This window comes from Dendrobates tinctorius, unplaced genomic scaffold (genome assembly GCF_039654945.1).
Source record: "Dendrobates tinctorius isolate UK_male_01 unplaced genomic scaffold, ASM3965494v1 ptg000103l, whole genome shotgun sequence".
NCBI lineage: Eukaryota > Metazoa > Chordata > Amphibia > Anura > Dendrobatidae > Dendrobates > Dendrobates tinctorius.
Window position 1 is genome coordinate 43,203,590 of NW_027361771.1, and position 21,008 is coordinate 43,224,597.

General features: G+C 42.9%; 1 protein-coding gene across 1 annotated transcript in view; it reads left to right on the forward strand.

The window, feature by feature from the left end:
• LOC141100105 (uncharacterized) overlaps nucleotides 1–21,008 on the forward strand; it is a 145,399-nt gene that overhangs the window by 115,140 nt on the left and 9,251 nt on the right. Inside the window, exon 2 of the mRNA XM_073588337.1 lies at nucleotides 14,247–14,388. Coding sequence (XP_073444438.1) covers nucleotides 14,247–14,388 — 142 coding nt within the window. The remainder of the gene's footprint in view (nucleotides 1–14,246; nucleotides 14,389–21,008) is intronic.

Sequence of the window (21,008 nt, forward strand, 5' to 3'; positions counted from 1 at the left end):
AGTACTGCTATACTGCTGTACTCTGACATTACTAGTACTGCTATACTGCTGTACTCTGACATTGCTAGTACTGCTATACTGCTGTACTCTGACATTGCTAGTACTACTATACTACTGTACTCTGACATTGCTAGTACTGCTATTCTGCCGTACTCTGACATTGCTAGTACTGCTATACTACTGTACTCTGACATTACTAGTACTGCTATACTACCGTACTCTGACATTGCTAGTACTGCTATACTCCTGTACTCTGACATTACTAGTACTGCTATACTACTGTACACTGACATTACTAGTACTGCTATACTGCTGTACACTGACATTACTAGTACTGCTATACTGCTGTACTCTGACATTGCTAGTACTACTATACTACTGTACTCTGACATTACTAGTACTGCTATACTACTGTACTCTGACATTACTAGTACTGCTATACTACTGTACTCTGACATTACTAGTACTGCTATACTGCCGTACTCTGACATTGCTAGTACTACTATACTACTGTACTCTGACATTACTAGTACTGCTATACTGCCGTACTCTGACATTACTAGTACTGCTATACTGCCGTACTCTGACATTGCTAGTACTACTATACTACTGTACTCTGACATTACTAGTACTGCTATACTGCTGTACTCTGACATTACTAGTACTGCTATACTGCTGTACTCTGACATTACTAGTACTGCTATACTGCTGTACTCTGACATTGCTAGTACTGCTATACTACTGTACTCTGACATTACTAGTACTGCTATACTGCCGTACTCTGACATTGCTAGTACTGCTATACTGCTGTACTCTGACATTGCTAGTACCGTACTCTGACATTACTAGTACTGATATACTGCCGTACTCTGACATTGCTAGTACTGCTATACTACTGTACTCTGACATTGCTAGTACTGCTATACTGCCGTACTCTGACATTGCTAGTACTGCTATACTGCTGTACCCTGACATTGCTAGTACTGCTATACTGCCGTACTCTGACATTGCTAGTACTGCTATACTGCCGTACTCTGACATTGCTAGTACTACTATACTACTGTACGCTGACATTACTAGTACTGCTATACTGCTGTACTCTGACATTGCTAGTACTGCTATACTGCTGTACTCTGACATTGCTAGTACTACTATACTACCGTACTCTGACATTGCTAGTACTGCTATACTGCCGTACTCTGACATTGCTAGTACTGCTATACTTCCGTACTCTGACATTGCTAGTACTGCTATTATGCCGTACTCTGACATTGCTAGTACTACTATACTTCCGTACTCTGACATTACTAGTACTGCTATTATGCCGTACTCTGACATTACTAGTACTGCTATACTGCCGTACTCTGACATTACTAGTACTGCTATACTGCTGTACTCTGACATTGCTAGTACTACTATACTGCTGTACTCTGACATTACTAGTACTACTATACTGCTGTACACTGACATTACTAGTACTGCTATACTGCCGTACTCTGACATTACTAGTACTGCTATACTGCCGTACTCTGACATTGCTAGTACTGCTATACTGCTGTACTCTGACATTGCTAGTACTGCTATACTGCTGTACTCTGACATTGCTAGTACTGCTATACTGCCGTACTCTGACATTACTAGTACTGCTATACTGCTGTACGCTGACATTACTAGTACTGCTATATTACTGTACTCTGACATTGCTAGTACTGCTATACTACTGTACTCTGACATTACTAGTACTGCTATACTGCCGTACTCTGACATTGCTAGTACTGCTATACTGCTGTACTCTGACATTGCTAGTACTGCTATACTGCTGTACTCTGACATTGCTAGTACTGCTATACTGCCGTACTCTGACATTACTAGTACTGCTATACTGCCGTACTCTGACATTACTAGTATTGCTATACTGCCGTACTCTGACATTACTAGTATTGCTATACTGCCGTACTCTGACATTGCTAGTACTACTATACTACTGTACTCTGACATTACTAGTACTGCTATACTGCCGTACTCTGACATTGCTAGTACTACTATACTACTGTACTCTGACATTACTAGTACTACTATACTACTGTACTCTGACATTACTAGTACTACTATACTACTGTAGTCTCACATTACTAGTACTACTATAGTACTGTACTCTGACATTACTAGTACTGCTATACTACTGTACTCTGACATTGCTAGTACTACTATACTACTGTACTCTGACATTACTAGTACTGCTATACTGCCGTCCTCTGACATTGCTAGTACTGCTATACTGCCGTACTCTGACATTACTAGTACTACTATACTACTGTACTCTGACATTGCTAGTACTACTATACTACCGTACTCTGACATTACTAGTACTGCTATACTGCCGTACTCTGACATTGCTAGTACTACTATACTACTGTACGCTGACATTACTAGTACTGCTATACTACCGTACTCTGACATTGCTAGTACTACTATACTACTGTACTCTGACATTACTAGTACTGCTGTACTGCCGTACTCTGACATTGCTAGTACTGCTATACTGCTGTACTCTGACATTGCTAGTACTACTATACTACCGTACTCTGACATTACTAGTACTGCTATACTGCCGTACTCTGACATTGCTAGTACTACTATACTACTGTACTCTGACATTACTAGTACTGCTATACTGCCGTACTCTGACATTGCTAGTACTACTATACTACTGTACTCTGACATTACTAGTACTGCTATACTGCCGTACTCTGACATTGCTAGTACTACTATACTAATGTACTCTGACATTACTAGTACTGCTATACTGCCGTACTCTGACATTACTAGTACTGCTATACTGCCGTACTCTGACATTGCTAGTACTACTATACTGCCGTACTCTGACATTACTAGTACTGCTATACTGCCGTACTCTGACATTGCTAGTACTACTATACTACTGTACTCTGACATTACTAGTACTGCTATACTGCCGTACTCTGACATTGCTAGTACTGCTATACTACTGTACTCTGACATTACTAGTACAGCTATACTGCCGTACTCTGACATTGCTAGTACTACTATACTACTGTACTCTGACATTACTAGTACTGCTATACTGCCGTACTCTGACATTGCTAGTACTACTATACTAATGTACTCTGACATTACTAGTACTGCTATACTGCCGTACTCTGACATTACTAGTACTGCTATACTGCCGTACTCTGACATTACTAGTACTGCTATACTGCCGTACTCTGACATTGCTAGTACTGCTATACTGCCGTACTCTGACATTACTAGTACTGCTATACTGCCGTACTCTGACATTGCTAGTACTGCTATACTGCCGTACTCTGACATTACTAGTACTGCTATACTGCTGTACTCTGACATTACTAGTACTGCTATACTACTGTACGCTGACATTACTAGTACTGCTATACTGCCGTACTCTGACATTACTAGTACTGCTATACTGCCGTACTCTGACATTGCTAGTACTACTATACTGCCGTACTCTGACATTACTAGTACTGCTATACTACTGTACTCTGACATTACTAGTACTGCTATACTACTGTACTCTGACATTACTAGTACTGCTATACTGCTGTACACTGACATTACTAGTACTGCTATACCACTGTACGCTGACATTACTAGTACTGCTATACTGCCGTACTCTGACATTGCTAGTACTGCTATACTGCTGTACACTGACATTACTAGTACTACTATACTACTGTACGCTGACATTACTAGTACTGCTATACTGCTGTACTCTGACATTGCTAGTACTACTATACTACTGTACTCTGACATTACTAGTACTGCTATACTACTGTACTCTGACATTACTAGTACTGCTATACTGCTGTACACTGACATTACTAGTACTGCTATACTACTGTACGCTGACATTACTAGTACTGCTATACTGCCGTACTCTGACATTGCTAGTACTGCTATACTGCTGTACACTGACATTACTAGTACTACTATACTACTGTACGCTGCCATTACTAGTACTGCTATACTGCCGTACTCTGACATTGCTAGTACTACTATACTACTGTACTCTGACATTACTAGTACTGCTGTTCTCTGACATTACTAATACTGCTATACTACGGATGGAGGATAATTATAATTTGTTATAACTATGCACAGTTAGTTACTATGCCCGGGCAGCGCAGGGCTCTTCAGCTATTGAATAGTTTCGGATAACAAACAGGCTCTCCATGTATGTGTTGTGACTGTGACACAGCCGCGACACATGCAGCTGCAGCGTTCAACAGCTGATTATCGGGAGCGCTCCAGGTATCCAGGTCCCGAGAAACTATTCGGTAAGCGCTATAGCTATTCGGATAAGGAGTTATTCATAGCTATTCGCTCATCCCTACTAAGCATCTAATGTGTATGGGTTCCTGACTCTCCAAGAGGAAAGAAGAATCAGGTAAGTTGGATTTCTCTATGCCCGATCTGTTGTGCCACAGGAGATAAGCCACTGACAGAGGTTTCCCCATTCTTCTTTCAAACACATGCATGTTGTCTGAACTGATCATACAGGATGAAAAAAATATAAATTAAAGGAGTGTTTAGCCAACAGTTATTGAAGGAGTATGGACATCTTTACTAACTCAATGATGATTGAACTGGAAATCATGGCAGCTGACTGGACATATTCTTTAAAGGGGTTTTCTAGGAAATAATTAAACTTAATAAATAAAACAAATACATTATTCTAAATAAATTGATACATACTTTATTTATTTACGCTTTTCTTGTCTAGGGAGCAATTGCAACGTTTTTCAAAATGGCTGCTTTCACATTACTGAATGCAAAACCTGTCCTAAACACTCAGCAGGACAGGACAAGGTGTGTGAATAGAGAAATCGCTCTTTTCTCTGGCCTTTAGCAATGAGTAGAGACAGGACGAAACGCGTGTATAATATTTTGGCTGAAGCACAGGTAGCTAGGTCAAGTGTGGAGTGAGAGGAGGGACGGGATTAGACTCAGGCTGGGAGATGTCAACTCATCTCCCTGAGCTTTCATCTCGTCTGGCCTCCTCACGCCTCATAGCTTCCGTCCTAGCTTCTTTTGTTTATATAGATGCATTCCCTCCTGTCTCTCCTCAAATCTAATGACCAGAAAACCCAGGAGAGCTTTCTCTACTCACATAAACCCTCCTGCTGTGTGTTTAAGACAGTTTTTGTGTCCAGTAATGTGACGGCAGCCATTTTGAAAAATCTTAAGTTTTTTTTCTTTTACATAGCATGAGCGTAAATATATTATTAAAAGTAATTATCAATGTATCTTTAATAAGAGTTTTTCGTTTATTAATTATAGTTATTTCTCTCGAAAAAGAGCAGAAAAGAATCTAAATTATCTGATTTATCTGAAGAACATGCAGACCTTTCTCTCTACCTCAGATATGGTTGGAGTCAGTATTCTCACCATTAAAATAAGAGCACAAATTAAGAGGAACATAAACGTGGTCATTCATCAAGGTTTTTGGCGAAATGTTTTACAGACTTATGAGGCAAAGGCAGAACTTTTTAGGGCATCCTACTATTAAATTCTGTTGGAGAATGTCTAGTGAGGAGCCCATGATCTGAACGTTTGTGTCAGTGAGAAATGGAGCAATTCTGCAAATAAGACCATGGCCTAAATGACCCCAAAGCAATGTGAAATCTTTCCAGGTATCAGAGGGTTTTGTCTGTGTTTAGCATGGCCCCCCTTGTTGTTGTTATTATTATTATTTTATTATTATTACTATTATTATTATTATTATTATTATTATTATTATTTATTTATATAGCACCATTGATTCCATGGTGCTGTACATGAAAAGGGGTTACATACAAATTACAGATATCACTTACAGTAAACAAACTAACAATGACAGACTGATACAGAGGGGAGAGAGGACCCTGCCCTTTCGGGCTTACATACTACAGGATGGTGGGGAAGGAGACAGTAGGTTGGTGGGTTGCAGCACTTCCGGTGTTGGTTGAGGTGATATCACCGGTAGTGGTGAGAGAGAAAGAGGTAGCGGGGTCATTGCAGGCTGTAGGCTTTCTTGAAGAGGTGCGTTTTCAGGTTCCGTCTGAAGGATCCAAATGTGGTCGATAGTCGGACTTGTTGGGGCAAAAAATTCCAGAGAATAGGGGCTATTCGGGAGAAGTCTTGGAGGCGGTTGCGTGAGGAGAGAATAAGTGTGGAGGGCCGGAGATTACGTGAGGGAAGGTATCGGGAGATTAGTTCAGAGACATATGGGGGAGACAGGTTATAGATGGCCTTGTAGGTCAGTATTAGTAATTTGAACTGGATGCGCTGTAGGAATGGGAGCCAGTGAAGAGATTTGCAGATGGGAGAAGTGGAGGAGTAGCGAGGAGAGAGATGAATTTGTCGGGCGGCAGAGTTAAGGATGGACTGGAGAGGTGCGAGGGTATTAGCAGGGAGACCACAGAAAAGGATGTTGCAGTAGTCTAGGCGGGAGATGATGAGGGCATGCACAAGCATTTTAGTAGACTGAGGGTTGAGGAAAGGACAGATTCTGGAAATATTTTTGAGCTGGAGGCGACAGGAGGTAGAAAGAGCTTGGATGTGCGGTTTGAAGGACAGGGCAGAGTCAAAGGTTACTCAGAGGCAGCGGACTTCTGGTACAGGGGAAAGTGTGATATCATTAATTGTTATAGCTAGGTCGGGTAAGGAAGATCTGTGAGATGGAGGAAAGATGATGAGTTCAGATTTGTCTACATTGAGTTTGAGGAAGCGGGAGGAGAAGAAGGAGGATATGGCTGATAGACACTCTGGGATTCTGGACAGCAGAGAGGTGACGTCTGGGCCAGAGAGGTAGATCTGAGTGTCATCAGCATAAAGGTGGTAGTGGAATCCGTGGGACTTTGAGTTGCCCCAGACCAAGTGTATAGATTGAGAAGAGTAGGGGTCCTAAAACAGAGCCTTGGGGGACTCCAACAGAGAGGGGGTGGGATGAGGAGGTAGTGTGGGAGTGGGAGACGCTGAATGTGTGGTTGGAAAGGTATGAGGAGATCCAGGATAGGGCAAGGCCTTTGATGCCGAAGGAGGAGAGGATCTGTAGTAGGAGGCAGTGGTCAACTGTGTCAAATGCAGAGGACAGGTCTAGAAGCAGGAGTATAGAGTATTGTCCATTTGATTTGGCTGTAAGTAGGTCATTAGTAATTTTGGTCAGGGCTGTCTCAGTGGAGTGGTGGGGGCGGAAACCAGATTGTAGATTGTCAAAGAGCAAGTAAGATGAGAGGTGGGAGGAAAGTTCAGCGTGGACGTGCTGTTCCAGGAGTTTGGAAGCGAATGGAAGCAATGATATTGGGCGATAGCTGGACATAGCAGTTGGGTCGAGGGTTGGCTTTTTAAGGATAGGCGTGATTGTGGCATGCTTGAAAGCAGAAGGGAAGGTACCGGACGTTAGTGATAGGTTGAAGAGGTGGGTTAGGAATGGGATAAGTGTGGTGGTGAGGTTGGAGAGGAGGTGGGATGGGGTCGAGTGCACAGGTTGTGAAGTGCGATTTGGAGAAGAGACGATTAAGCTCCCCTTCAGTGATGTTGGAGAGTGAGGTTATGGGGTTTGGGCATTGGTCTGGTATACAAAGGGGTTGTGGTGGTTGAGTGATGAAGATATTAGGTTTGTGGGGGCAATTACTTTTAACTTAAGAGTTAGAAAATATTTTTTGAAAAAGTAATTAAAGGGGTAATCCAGTGAAAAGAATAGGTGATTACTTATAGATCCTTGGAGGTTCAACCGCTCAGATCTCAAGCTATCTACATAATAAGGCACTTTATCCCGTTTTGAATGGAGGGGCACAATCTGCGCTCCAGTTTTTCTCTATGGGGATGGTGGTCGAGCATGCACATCTACCCAGTGGCGGATTATGATGAGGTCAATTCACAGGGCTGGTGGGCCCCCCCCCACACCACTGGGCCCTGGGCTACCGCCCAGATTGACCTCATTATAATCCGCCACTGTACCTACCCCTCTATTTAAACAGGGATACAAGTGCCCTGCTCTGGTGATTGGTGGGGACTCCATTAGTCTTACCACCATTGATGTATAAGTTATCACCTATGTGGACTAAAGTTTGGTAAGGGGACCAGAACCCAAAGTTCTACGGGTCCTCTCATCTCTAGCCAGGATCTGATTCATGGTGCCTGTGGTTTGGTCAGCATGAATCAGCTGACAGGTTCCCTTTAACAAGAAGTCATATTAAAGCAATAGGTATAATCAAAAAATACTAGTTAAACTTTGAGAGCAATAAAAGAGCATTTAAAGGGAATCTGTCACCCCTTTTTGGAGATATCATATAATGATATCCTTCAATTGTGTGTCACAGCAAAGGTAATAGGTTTTTGACAACTATGAGAGACAATTACCTTTCACAACTGGTTCAGGACCCAACAAGAGGGGGGGCACTGCTAGACCTAATATTATCCAACAGGCCAGACCGCATATCAAATGTAAGGGTTGGGGGTCACTTGGGTAATAGTGATCACAAATTAATAAGTTTTCATGTATCCTTTAATAAGATGTGTAGTAGAGGGGTTACAAGGACACTAAACTTCAGGAAAGCAAATTTCCAACGGATGAGAGATGATCTTGGTGCAATTAGCTGGGACGATATCCTGAGACATAAAAATACACAAAGAAAATGGGAGACGTTTATTAGCATCCTGAATAGGACCTGTGCACAATATATACCGTATGGGAATAAACATGCTAGAAATAGGAGGAAACCACTATGGCTAAATAGAGCTGTAGGGGGCGCAATAAGAGATACAAATAAAGCATTTAGAGAATTAAAGCAAGTAGGTAGTGATGAGGCATTAACTAAATACAGAAGATTTAGGCTAAGTGCACACGTAGCAGAAAATTTCTGCTCAAAAACTTGACTCCCTTTCCAGAAACCGCGCCTTTTTTGTCTTCGCGTTTTCTGTGCGTTTTCGTCGCGGTTTTTGCTCGGTTTTGATGCGTTTTTTTTCCGGCACATTTTCAAAACGCATTGAACAAGCCAGAAACGCGGAAAAATCCGCAAAATTAATGAGCATGCTGTGTTTTTTACCGCAATGCGTTTTTTTCGCGGTAAAAGGCGCATCAATATGCACAAAAAGTGCAAAATGCTTAGAAACTAATGGGAAGCTTATTTTTAGCGGTTTTATAGCGGTTTTATAGTCAAAACCGCTAAAAAAAAACGCTAAAAAAAGCTGTGTGTGAACACAGCCTAAATAAATTCTGTAAAAAGCAAATCAAGACAGCAGAGATTGAGACAGAGAAACTCATTGCCAGAGAAAGTAAAAATAATCCCAAAATATTCTTTAACTGCATAAATAGTAAGAAACTAAAAAATGATAGTGTTGGTCCCCTTAAAAATAGTCTGGGTGAAATGGTGGATGAGGATGAGTAAAAAGCCAATATGCTAAATGACTTTTTTTTCAACAGTATTTACACAAGAAAATCCCATGACGGATAACATGATCAGGGATAAAAATTCTCCATTAAATGTCACCTGCTTAACCCAGCAGGAAGTACAGCGGCATCTAAAAATCACTAAAATTGACAAATCCCCGGGCCCGGATGGGATACACCCCCGAGTACTGCAGGAATTAAGCACAGTCATAGATAGACCATTATTTTTAATCTTTAACGATCCCATAATAACAGGGTCTGTACCTCAGGACTGGCGTATAGCAAATGTTGTGCCAATATTCAAAAAGGGGACAAAAACTGAACTTGGAAATTATAGGCCAGTAAGTTTAACCTCAACTGTGGGTAAAATCCTGGAGTGTTTTCTAAGAGATACTATACTGGAGTATCTGGAGAAGAATAACCTCATGACCCAATATCAACATGGGTTTACAATTGACCGTTCCTGTCAGACTAATCTGATAAGCTTTTATGAAGAGGTAAGTTCCGGACTGAACCAAGGGAATGCAGTGGACGTGGTGTACATGGACTTTTCAAAAGCTTTTGATACGGTGCCACACAAAAGGTTGATACATAAAATGAGAACAATGGAGATAGGGGAAAATATGTGTAGGTGGGTTAAGAGCTGGCTCAGGGATAGGAAACAAAGGGTGTTTTTTAATGGAGCACACTCGGACTGGGTCACAGTTAGCAGTGGGGTACCACAGGGGTCAGTTTTGGGCACGCTTCTTTTTAACATATTAATGACCTCGTAGAGGGCATAGAGAGTAGAATTTCAATATTTGCAGATGACACTAAACTCTGCAGGGTAATCAATACAGAGGAGGACAATTTTATATTACATGAGGATTTATGTAAACTAGAAGCTTGGGCTGATAAATGGCAAATGAGCTTTAGTGGGGATAAATGTAAGGTCATGCACTTGGGTAGAACAAACAAGATTATGTGCTTAATTGTAAAACACTGGGCAAAACTGTCACTGAGAAGGACCTGGGTGTATGGGTGGACGACAAACTCACATTTAGTGGCCAGTGTCAGGCAGCTGCTGCAAAGGCAAATAAAATAATGGGATGCAGTAAAAGAGGCATAGATGCTCGTGAGGAGAACATAATTTTACTTATATATAAGTCACTAGTGCGACCACACTTAGAATATTGTGTACAGTTCTGGTCTCCGGTGTATAAGAAAGACATAGCTGAACTGGAGCGGGTGCAGAGAAGAGCGACCAAGGTTATTAGGGAACTAGGGGGTCTGCAATACCAAGACAGGTTATTACACTTGGGGTTATTTAGTTTGGAAAATCGAAGGCTTAGGGGTGATCTTATTACAATGTATAAATATATGCGGGGACAATACAAAGACCTTTCTAATGATCTTTTTACTCTTAGACCTGTGATGGGGACAAGGGGGCATCCTCTACGTCTGGAGGAAAGAAGGTTTAAGCATACTCACAGACGTGGATTCTTTACTGTAAGAGCAGTGAGACTATGGAACTCTCTGCCATATGATGTTGTAATGAGTGATTCCCTACTAAGATTTAAGAAGGGACTGGATGCCTTTCTTGAAAAGTATAATATTACAGGGTATATACACTAGTTTCCTTGATATTGCGTTGATCTAGGGAGCTAGTCTGATTGCCGTATGTGGAGTCGGGAAGGAATTTTTTTCCCCAATGTGAAGCTTACTGATTGCCACATGGGTTTTTTTGCCTTCCTCTGTATCAACATGTTAGGGCAAGTTAGGATAGGATATGGGTTGAACTAGATGGACTTAAAGTCTCCCTTCAACCTTAATAACTATGTCACATAAGGATTCTCTTAGTACTTTTGCTTCCCCCTGACCCCGCACCTTTCATGCATAAATACCTTTTTTATATCGGTTCAGGGTATGTGCACACGGACTTTTTTTCGCTCTGCGGATTTTGTAGTAAAATCCACAGATAAATCCGCAGGACTAAAGTTCTGTGGTTTATCTGCGGATTTGCCTGCAGTTTTGCCCTGCGGTTTCACACCTCATAATGGATGAGGGGTGAAACCGCAGCGTTTCTGCACAAAAGAATTGACATGCTGCGGATTGTAAACCTCAGCAAAAGCGCGCGGAAAAATCTGCAGCATGTGCACAGCGTTTTCCAGTTTACCATTGAAGACAATGGTACTGTACAACGCACCTAAATCTGCTGCGGACCCGCAGCTGCAGAAACGCTGCGGATCAGCAGCAGAATCCGCACCGTGTGCACATACTCTCAGATTTATGTAAACTGCCGCTGTCAGGTCCGATGGGCGGGGCTTAATCAACTGCTCCACCCTCCCTGTCTTGCTCTACACAAGAAGAAATGCGTAGAGCAAAACAGGTAAGGGGGTGAGCAGGTGAATAAGCCCCGCCCAGCGGCAGTTTACATAAATCTGAACCGATATAAAAAATGTATTTATGCATGAAAGGTGCGGGGTCAGGGGGAAGCAAAAGTACTAAGAGAATCCTTATGTGACACACAATTGAATGATATCATTATATGATATCTTAAAAAAGGGGTGACAGATTCCCTTTAATTGTAATATTTATGACAACAGTCACAGCAGTAAATGTATCAGAAAAACCTGAGCACCAACAACAACAAAAAAAGCCTTCAATCACACCAATCATACATCAACACTCATAACCACCAGTTCTCCAACCCTCCTCCCCACAACCCCTGAAACTCAAAATGAGGAGCCGGAGTTCTTACTTTAATTTCTCAAAAGTCATCAATTGTATATGAATAGACAATTTTTGTCTTTTCTATGAATATTGATCCTGCGATCACTTCTATAATGCATTGCAGTACTTTTGTACTATAAGTTTATTAGGCTTGTTATTGTTTAAATTATCGGGCCTGTCACATCTTCATGTTACGGACATGACTTGGTCCGCGTCTAGATCTGCGGGACTATGCTCATGGCAGACAGGTGTACGAGTTGCCTGCCTTTACAAATACTGTTTCTTGTCTGAATAAACACTTAGATACCACAGTCTAAATTAATCGTAACATCTAAACGGTTCAAAGTTTCCCCATTTCTTGGCTGGTAGCGCCTTTAGTGAGCTGTATAAGCTCCCATAAATTATGGTGTGCCTGTTGCATTATGCAAACTATTTTTCTATAGTTCACATTAAAGGGGTTTGTCAGGAAAATATGAGTTATTTCCCAATATCCTAAGTACTCATCCAGAGCTACCTGTTGCTTTTTTCTCATTGGTTTGTGAAAGATGAGCTCAAAAGCGATTCCCCCCCCCTTGCAGCTGCAGCCCCCCCTTCTGCCTCTGTGAAATTCTATCCACTCCCCCTCCGGCAGTATGGTCACTTTTATTACCCCTAGCCAGTTAAATGCAGTTTTTCCCTCCACGATTTGTCTATTCCAGGTCGAATTTAATAACACACAATAATCCTAGAGACAGGAAAAATATATTTCCAGAATCCGTATAATTATGGCTTCACACGGCAACGTTTTGCAGCTGGTACGGCCATCAGAAACCGAGGAAACAGTTTCTGCCCCCCAGTAACCCGTAGACATGTCATATTTGGTTTCAAAAGAATGGGCACAACGCAGGGGAAAAGGTAATGCCCCTGTCATCACCCTGTGAGCCCCCCAGCCAAAGATATGGAAAGATAGGAGGTTTAATAACTTTTCAAAAGGGGCGTACGTCCTCTAACACAGCCCACCAAGTGAAATTAGCAAGGGAGGAGTCCCTTGATTTTGGGCAAATCATAAAGCTGACGCTCAATTGAGGAGGTGTCAGATGCCTGGAGAATCAGTTAACATCCACGCTGTGCTGATGAACCATTTTCCTTGGGAAGGTTCTCCTCCCCTTTATCGACACGTCATGTCTGTGACTGAGATAGAGTAACTTTCTTATTCTAATTCATTTTATTGGTAACTGTCTGTACATACTGTATTTTGTCTCCTTTGTAATATCTTTTGTATTTTTGTAAACACTGCCTATTTTTTCTGGAGTAAAACTTTTACATTTACTAGGTTCGTTCTTCTTGCTCTACGAATGAACCGTCACGTACTCCGCGCCAAATTACGCTACCTATGGGTGGGTTCCTGACCCGATATAGTCGTTAGTATTAAACGAGGAACTGGTGGCAGCATAGCTTCCTGGTGGTTTCAGGGAACCCTGACAGTGACGGATCGGAGGTTCATGTGTATATTCCCTGCCTGGGGCTGGTGATATACATACCGCCCTCACTGCAGAATGCCCGATAACCAGTACATGACAAGGTAGCTTTTCCGACTACTACTTATCCTAGGTGCAGTTTCCTGACTGACCTCAGGGTAAGGGGGTGCCAGAGAGCTGCAAGTTCCTAGCTGGAACTGGAAGTGGAAACAAAAGTTGTGGAGCATTATATCTCATGACATTATGACATTAAATTCATGACAGCTTTAACCCAGCCACTTATTAGCTGCAACAATCACATGCTTGTACCTCTTAAAAAATAGGGAAGCTTTGGTGCCTGGAGGAAAAAATAGGAACTGTAGTTTATTTTATTTGCTTTTTTAAAAATTAAATGTTGTTTAACCTTTTGAAATGCAATGTTGCTGCAATATATTATTGAGTGACAGGGCAGGAAGATATAAAGGGGTAAACAGCTTGTTATTCCAAGCTGCTTTAATGAAGCAAATAGCCTAATTCTCCTTAAACGCATATTAAAAATTCTGCAATTAAACTTTGCAGTTGATCCTGGAGAACTCAAAGGATATCTCTAGAATTAGTATCTGCCTGTACAAATAGTAGTGTACAATAATAAACTTTCTTCTTAGGGGTCTTCATGATCTGCCACAGAAACCAGGCAAAGCTATCAACTATTATTCAAAAGACCAAACGATGGACAAAAAGAATAGTCAGATGACAGAGAAGATACTACACCTTGCCTTGGAGATTATCTACTTGCTGACTGGAGAAGTGAGAAATTTTGTTTCCTGATGTTGGATAGACACTTAAAGCAGTTCCAATATTTTTTTTTTTGCTAAACCTGTGTAAGGTGTGTAATATAGCATAATTGTAGTGTGTTAATATACTCACAGATCGTTATCTTCCAGCGCTGCTCTGGTCCTCTTCTAACATATTACTTCTTTTCCAACTTGCCGGATCACACTAGGGCTTATGTGTGAGCTAGACGTGATTTTTACTATGCAAGCCTATAGAGTGTCAAAACAAGGTTCCTGCCTAGGTTACAAACCTTTTTTCTACCTACAGCCACTTGGTGCTATCATTCCAGGGGTGTACAAAATTATCAACTTGAAAATGATCCTGGTATATTTGGTCAAACAATTAATTCACCCCAAGTTTGATGACTGGAACTGCTTCTCTTTCGTGCAGTGTGATGTTAGGTGGTAATGATCATGTTACTAACTGCTTTTCCAGATTTGTGTCAGTCTTGTGCACAGTGAACTCTTTGCAATGATTTGGAAAGAATTTGCAGCAGTAAGTTGTCCGAACACAGCTGTATAGTAGGTCTGTTCAAGGTGACAAATTCATCACTGCTCACGTTACATTTAAAGGACTCAAGAAGTGGGAGGTTTGCAGTATATACATCACATAGGAGACACCGAGACTACTGTATACATCACAAAGGAGACACCGAGACTGGTGTTTATACATCACATAAGAGACACAGACTGTTATATATATATCATGTAAGCTACACTGGGATTTCCATATAAATATTTACATATATATAACTTAGGATACACTGAGACTGATGCAGCTATGTCACATAGAAGATTCTGAGACTGTCATATACATATCACATAGTACACACTGGGATAGGTGTATATACCGTACATCACAGAGAAGATATTGAAACTGCTGTATTTATCACGTAGGCTACACTGGTACTGGTATATATACACATCACATAGGATACACTAGGACTGTTGTATATACATATCACATATACACTGGGACTGTTATATATACACATCGTGTAGGATATAGTGAGACTGGTATATACAGTATACATTACATAGTATACACTGTAACTGCTATGTATACAACACATAAAATACAATGAGACTGGTATGTATACACATTACAAAGAATATACTGGGGCTGGTGTACATACATCACATAGGAGACACTGGGACTGGTGTATCGACATTACATAGAATACACTGGTAATGGTGTATATATATGACAATTTACACTTGACCTGTTGTGTATACATCACATAAGAAATGCTAAGACTGCTTTAGATACATGACATAGGACACACCGGGATTGCAGCCTTCATGATAAGAGTGAGATAGGAGCAGGGAGCGAGCTATCTGCCCACAAATGCCCAGCATGAATACATAATCCAGCAATGCATAAATCGCATCGTTCAGTAGTGAATGCTGCATGCACATACAGCCTAAGGAAAAATTAAAGGTCTGATGGCCAGTAAAACTAGCCCTGTGACCTAAGCACTGTGGTCCATAGGAATGTGCCCAGGGGTTGGAGTAAGTGACATTTCGGGCCATAAGTAGCTCGTGGTCTTTAAGTTACCCACCCCTGCTCCAAAGGCTTACACTGTAAAAGCTGCTTCCGGCTCACACATAAAACTTAGTGTGATCCAGCAAGTCGGAATTGAAATCGTGCCCCAGAAGAGGATCGGAGCAGTCCTAGAAACCAGAGAAGACTGCAGTTTGTGAGCATATTAACACACTAAGGCTAGTTTCACACTAGCGTTTTGGAGCGCAGCGACGGCCTGCGCACGGCCGCCGCTAAGCCCCGCCCCCTGTCGCGCCCCCGCCGGTAGCTCCGCCCACCGGCGCATGACGCTGCGTGCGCCCTGCGTCCCCTATCTTTATCACAGGGGGCGCAGGCCGTGCGCAGTATGCGTTTGGCGGCGCATGCGTCCTTTTGACGGTGCGCCGACCTGCGCCAAACGCAACCTGCTGCATTTTGGTTGCGTCGGCGCACCGTCAAAAAGGCGCATGCGCCGCCAAACGCATACTGCGCATGGCCTGCGCCCCCTGTGATAAAGATAGGGGACGCAGGGCGCATGCAGCGTCATGTGCCGGTGGGCGGAGCTACCGGCGGGGGCGCAGCAGGGGGCGGAGCTTAGCGGCGGCCGTGCGCAGGCCGTCGCTGCGCTCCAAAACGCTAGTGTGAAACTAGCCTAAATAACACACACACTTACTTATGTATACCTAATATAAATATTAGAGTGCCTCTTTAAAGGGTTATTCTCAAGTTATCTATTGAGCAGCTCAGAGGAGTGTCGTCTTCTTACAGTCTCATCACTTCTTGGTTTCAGGCTGGCACTCTTCCTTGAGTAAAAGTTCTGGTGATTTGCAGACTGAAATATTAGTAGAACTATAAAGCTCAACACAAGGTCTGCTGTAACACATAGAGCTATCATTGGTTTGTTCTGGAGTCTACACTGCTATCACTATTGAAAAAAGTTCAAAACCTTCATAACTATCAAACGTGGTCAGGAACCAGTTGAAAAACAATCATAGTTCCCCCACCAAAAATGAGGACTAATTAAGTAATTGTGGAGTACTCCCAATATCATGCAATTAAAGAGAAAAGTGGAGTAACCATAAACCACAATGGAATGTAGAAGAAATAGAAAATAGATCTTTATTATCACATATACAAAACAATATCAAACATTTATAAATACATATAAGAGGTAGATATAGAAGGAATAATCCCAGTGTAGCGCAAGGTAAGTGTCACGTCGCCGTCAGACTCGGGGCCCGCTGTTCCGCCTTCAGCCACTAGGAGGCGACGGACTGTCACGCCGCCCTCGGGCTCGGGGCCTGCTGTCCAGGCCTCGGCCACCAGGAGACGCCGGACTGACATGTCGTCGTCGATCTCGGGGCCTGCTGTTCCGCCCTCAACCACTAGGAGGCGCCGTGGCTCGCGCCCGAGTGAGGGCGGCAACAATGAAAGGGCTTCTGCGCAGGCCTCTACTGGACGCAGACTCCGCTCCTCTGTCAGTCATGAAGGGGCTTGTGCATCATCATCAGGTCTGGTCCTAGGGGCGGTCCTGATGACATCACCAGCCCGGGAGCCTGTGAGGGACGACCTGATCCCTCAAATACCTTGGGACTGGGCTTGCAAGCCGCCGGATATATTCTTGGTTCCCCTACGTGTTACTTGTGATTGCCTATCGTTAACTCCGACCTCAGCCTGAACTTCTGACTACTCTGTTGCCTGCCGTTTTTGTACCTTGCATTTCTCCTGATTACTGACGCTGACCTTGGCCTGGATTCCTGACCCCCTCTACTGCCTGACGATTTTGTACCTCCGCTACTCTCCCGGTTTTCGACCTCTGCCTGGACTCTCGACTCTGCCTCTGCCTGCCGTTTCAGTACCTCCACTGCTCGCCTGGTTTCCGACTCTATTTTTGGCTCCCTTCCTGCTGTTCTATTGCGACCGTTCTGCTCTGGCACTCTGCTCCTGTTCAGACAGCGCTTCCTGGGCTCTGCAGTAAATCCAGATCCCTGTATAGGGGTAAAGGGTGTCGGTGCTACTCGGGGCGCTGTCTGTCTGCAGCCCAGACCCGCAGACGGACGCGACATTAAGCATCCCTACATATAAGGTGACAGCAAGCAGAAGAACCATGTGCTGCAAATAAAATTAGGGCTTAATCTAGGCACCAAAATATACTGTGCAACTTATCCAGAAACAATGTCTCTATATTTATACCCATAAGGGAATATAATAAAGGCACCTCCCCTTGAGAAAGCCGAGGCGAAACGCGCGTCGGGGTTGAGCAAGGTATCCTCCCTGCATTATTATTCCCTTATGGGTAAGTGGCATGAGCATTATGGATATTGGGTATGATCCTAGAATTGATTGATATATTTCCTTGAGACAGAAATTACTCAGTTTACCTTGGCATTATGTTATATATAGCACCTGGATGTTTTAGGTATAAATATAGAGACATTGTCTCTGGATAAGTTGCACAGTATATTTTGGTGCCTAGATTAAGCCCTAATTTTATTTGCAGCACATGGTTCTTCTGCTTGCTGTCACCTTATATGTAGGGATGCTTACCTTGCGCTACACTGGGATTATTCCTTCTATGTCTACCTCTTATATGTATTTATAAATGTTTGATATTATTTTTATATGTGATAATAAAGATCTATTTTCTATTTCTTCTACATTCCATTGTGGTTTATGGTTACTCCACTTTTCTCTTTAATTGCACTGCTATCACTATGCATACATATTAGTCCTTAAAGCCCAAAACAAACCATGGGTCACAGTCCGCAATATCTAATTTACACTGAATGCCACAAAATACATTAAATGGCACGAGGAATGTATAGCACAAAATATAAATAATTTTTATTCACAATGAAAATCATGTTGCATAAAAATTACACATAGATGCCTCAAAACATCAAAAGGTCGCCTGTAGTTTGAACAAAAGCACTGCTAAATCCACTGAATTAGGCCGGTTTCACATTAGCGCTTTTTCAGCGCGCGCACGGCCGGGGGTAGCTCCGCCCCCGAGCCGGCTCTCTGCCCGGCGTGCCCGCCCCTTCCTTGTAGTGCCGCCTCCTAGCGGACAGCGGCGCCTGCGATCGGCGCACCCTATCTTTAGCATAAGGTGCGCCGATCGTGCGCAGGCCGTGCGCTAGTTGCGCTTTGACCTGCGCTGCGCACTTTTGACGGTGCGCCGTGCGCGCCAAAATCAAACTTTTCGGATTTTGGCGCGCACGGCGCACGTCAAAAGTGCGCAGCGCAGGTCAAAGCGCAACTAGCGCACGGCCTGCGCACGATCGGCGCACCCTATGCTAAAGATAGGGTGCGCCGATCGCAGGCGCCGCTGTCCGCTAGGAGGCGGCGCTACAAGGAAGGGGCGGGCACGCCGGGCAGAGAGCCGGCTCGGGGGCGGAGCTACCCCCGGCCGTGCGCGCGCTGAAAAAGCGCTAATGTGAAACCGGCCTTAAACATTTACTAGTGCATTAAATAGCCAAAATACCCATTCAATTGCAAGGCAATTGCCGCTAAAATCCATATTATATAAAATGCCAGTATGACATCAATTTGTATCAAGACCTAGTGCCCGTAATTTTAGCTACATTGCAATCAACATCCTTTCCATAAAGTGGGTAATAGACCATAAAAAACGCTACTGAATATACATATAGGTCAGCAATACCTGAGTGTGTGTCCAAGCTGTCACCGCGACCCACCCCGACGCGCGTTTCGCCTGTTCTTCCGGGGGAGTGTCTAGGAGGAGGCTGTAAGTCCTTATATATTGCCGGTAACCAATCACATAAGAAGTGACGGCCCACATGTTAATGAATGAGGAATGTACTAACGACAAGCCGGGAATACAGCGGCGCATCCGGTGCCGAGACCGCACCTCATGGAACCACCCACCTCCGGACAATGGACCGCTGACTACCAACAAGCGGGAACCGGGTGGAAGTCACGCGCTACCATCTTAGTGCCGGGACTGGGAGATTCAGGGCGATCCAGGAAGCGCATGCGCACATAAACCGGCAGAAAATGCATAGTGCCTATTAATAAAGTGTATTATAATATTAAATAAAGTGCGATGTGCATTATTGGAAACAAGCCTTAACCTCTTAATGTCAGACTTGAGGAATTCAAACTGGGCAACATATACCCATACAGAAACCGCATAACAACCCATATTAAATGTGAATTAGGGTGAAATAATCATATGTGTAAAAATATATTACCAAAATAAAGTGCTCAAATAAAGAATTAATTCATTATACCATATTTATTAATCCCTAAAAGCCGCTGTGGATATCTAACCAAAATCCTGGCTAATTGTCTAACCATGAACAAACCCCATACTGCCTGATGGAGACACCGAATGATAGCACCTAAACTACAGCAATACAAAAATATATAACCTCATGGATTCTCATAGTTAATTAAACACATTAATGTAAGATCATAAAAGATGTAAAACCAAGTCCATTTCAGAAAAAAAAAAATTTTCCTTCACAAGTTTTTGGAGAAACTTCCCAAACAATTGGAAAACCGTAGGCAAATCTTCACCAAGGAATTCAGACTTGCAGAAGATCTTCAAAAGGAGTCCAAGGGAAAGCCAACCGACACCAGACTATAAGGACAATCCCTCATGAATGCAACAAAAAATAAAATTAATGCAAAATGAAAACAAATAAAATACAATAAAACCAAAACCCCCCCATAAGGACTTCCAGCCTCCTCCTAGACACTCCCCCCGGAAGAAGAACAGGCGAAACGCGCGTCGGGGTGGGTCGCGGTGACAGCTTGGACACACACTCAGGTTATATGTATATTCATAAATACACAAACCTCAGTGACATAATCTAGATGTCAGCAAAAAGGTAAGCTGTACAAACAGCCCCCCTAAGGCGAAAAGCCACAAAGCACCCACTCCAAGAGTAATCTATTCATGCAAAGAGAAAAATGGAGCAAACAGGTGTATATAGTAAAAAAGTAGTCATCTTTATTAGGTAAGTACAAACAAGTATAATGACAAATGGTAATAGATAAAATCGTGAGAACAACGACACCGCAGGATAAAAGACCAGAAGCCCCCG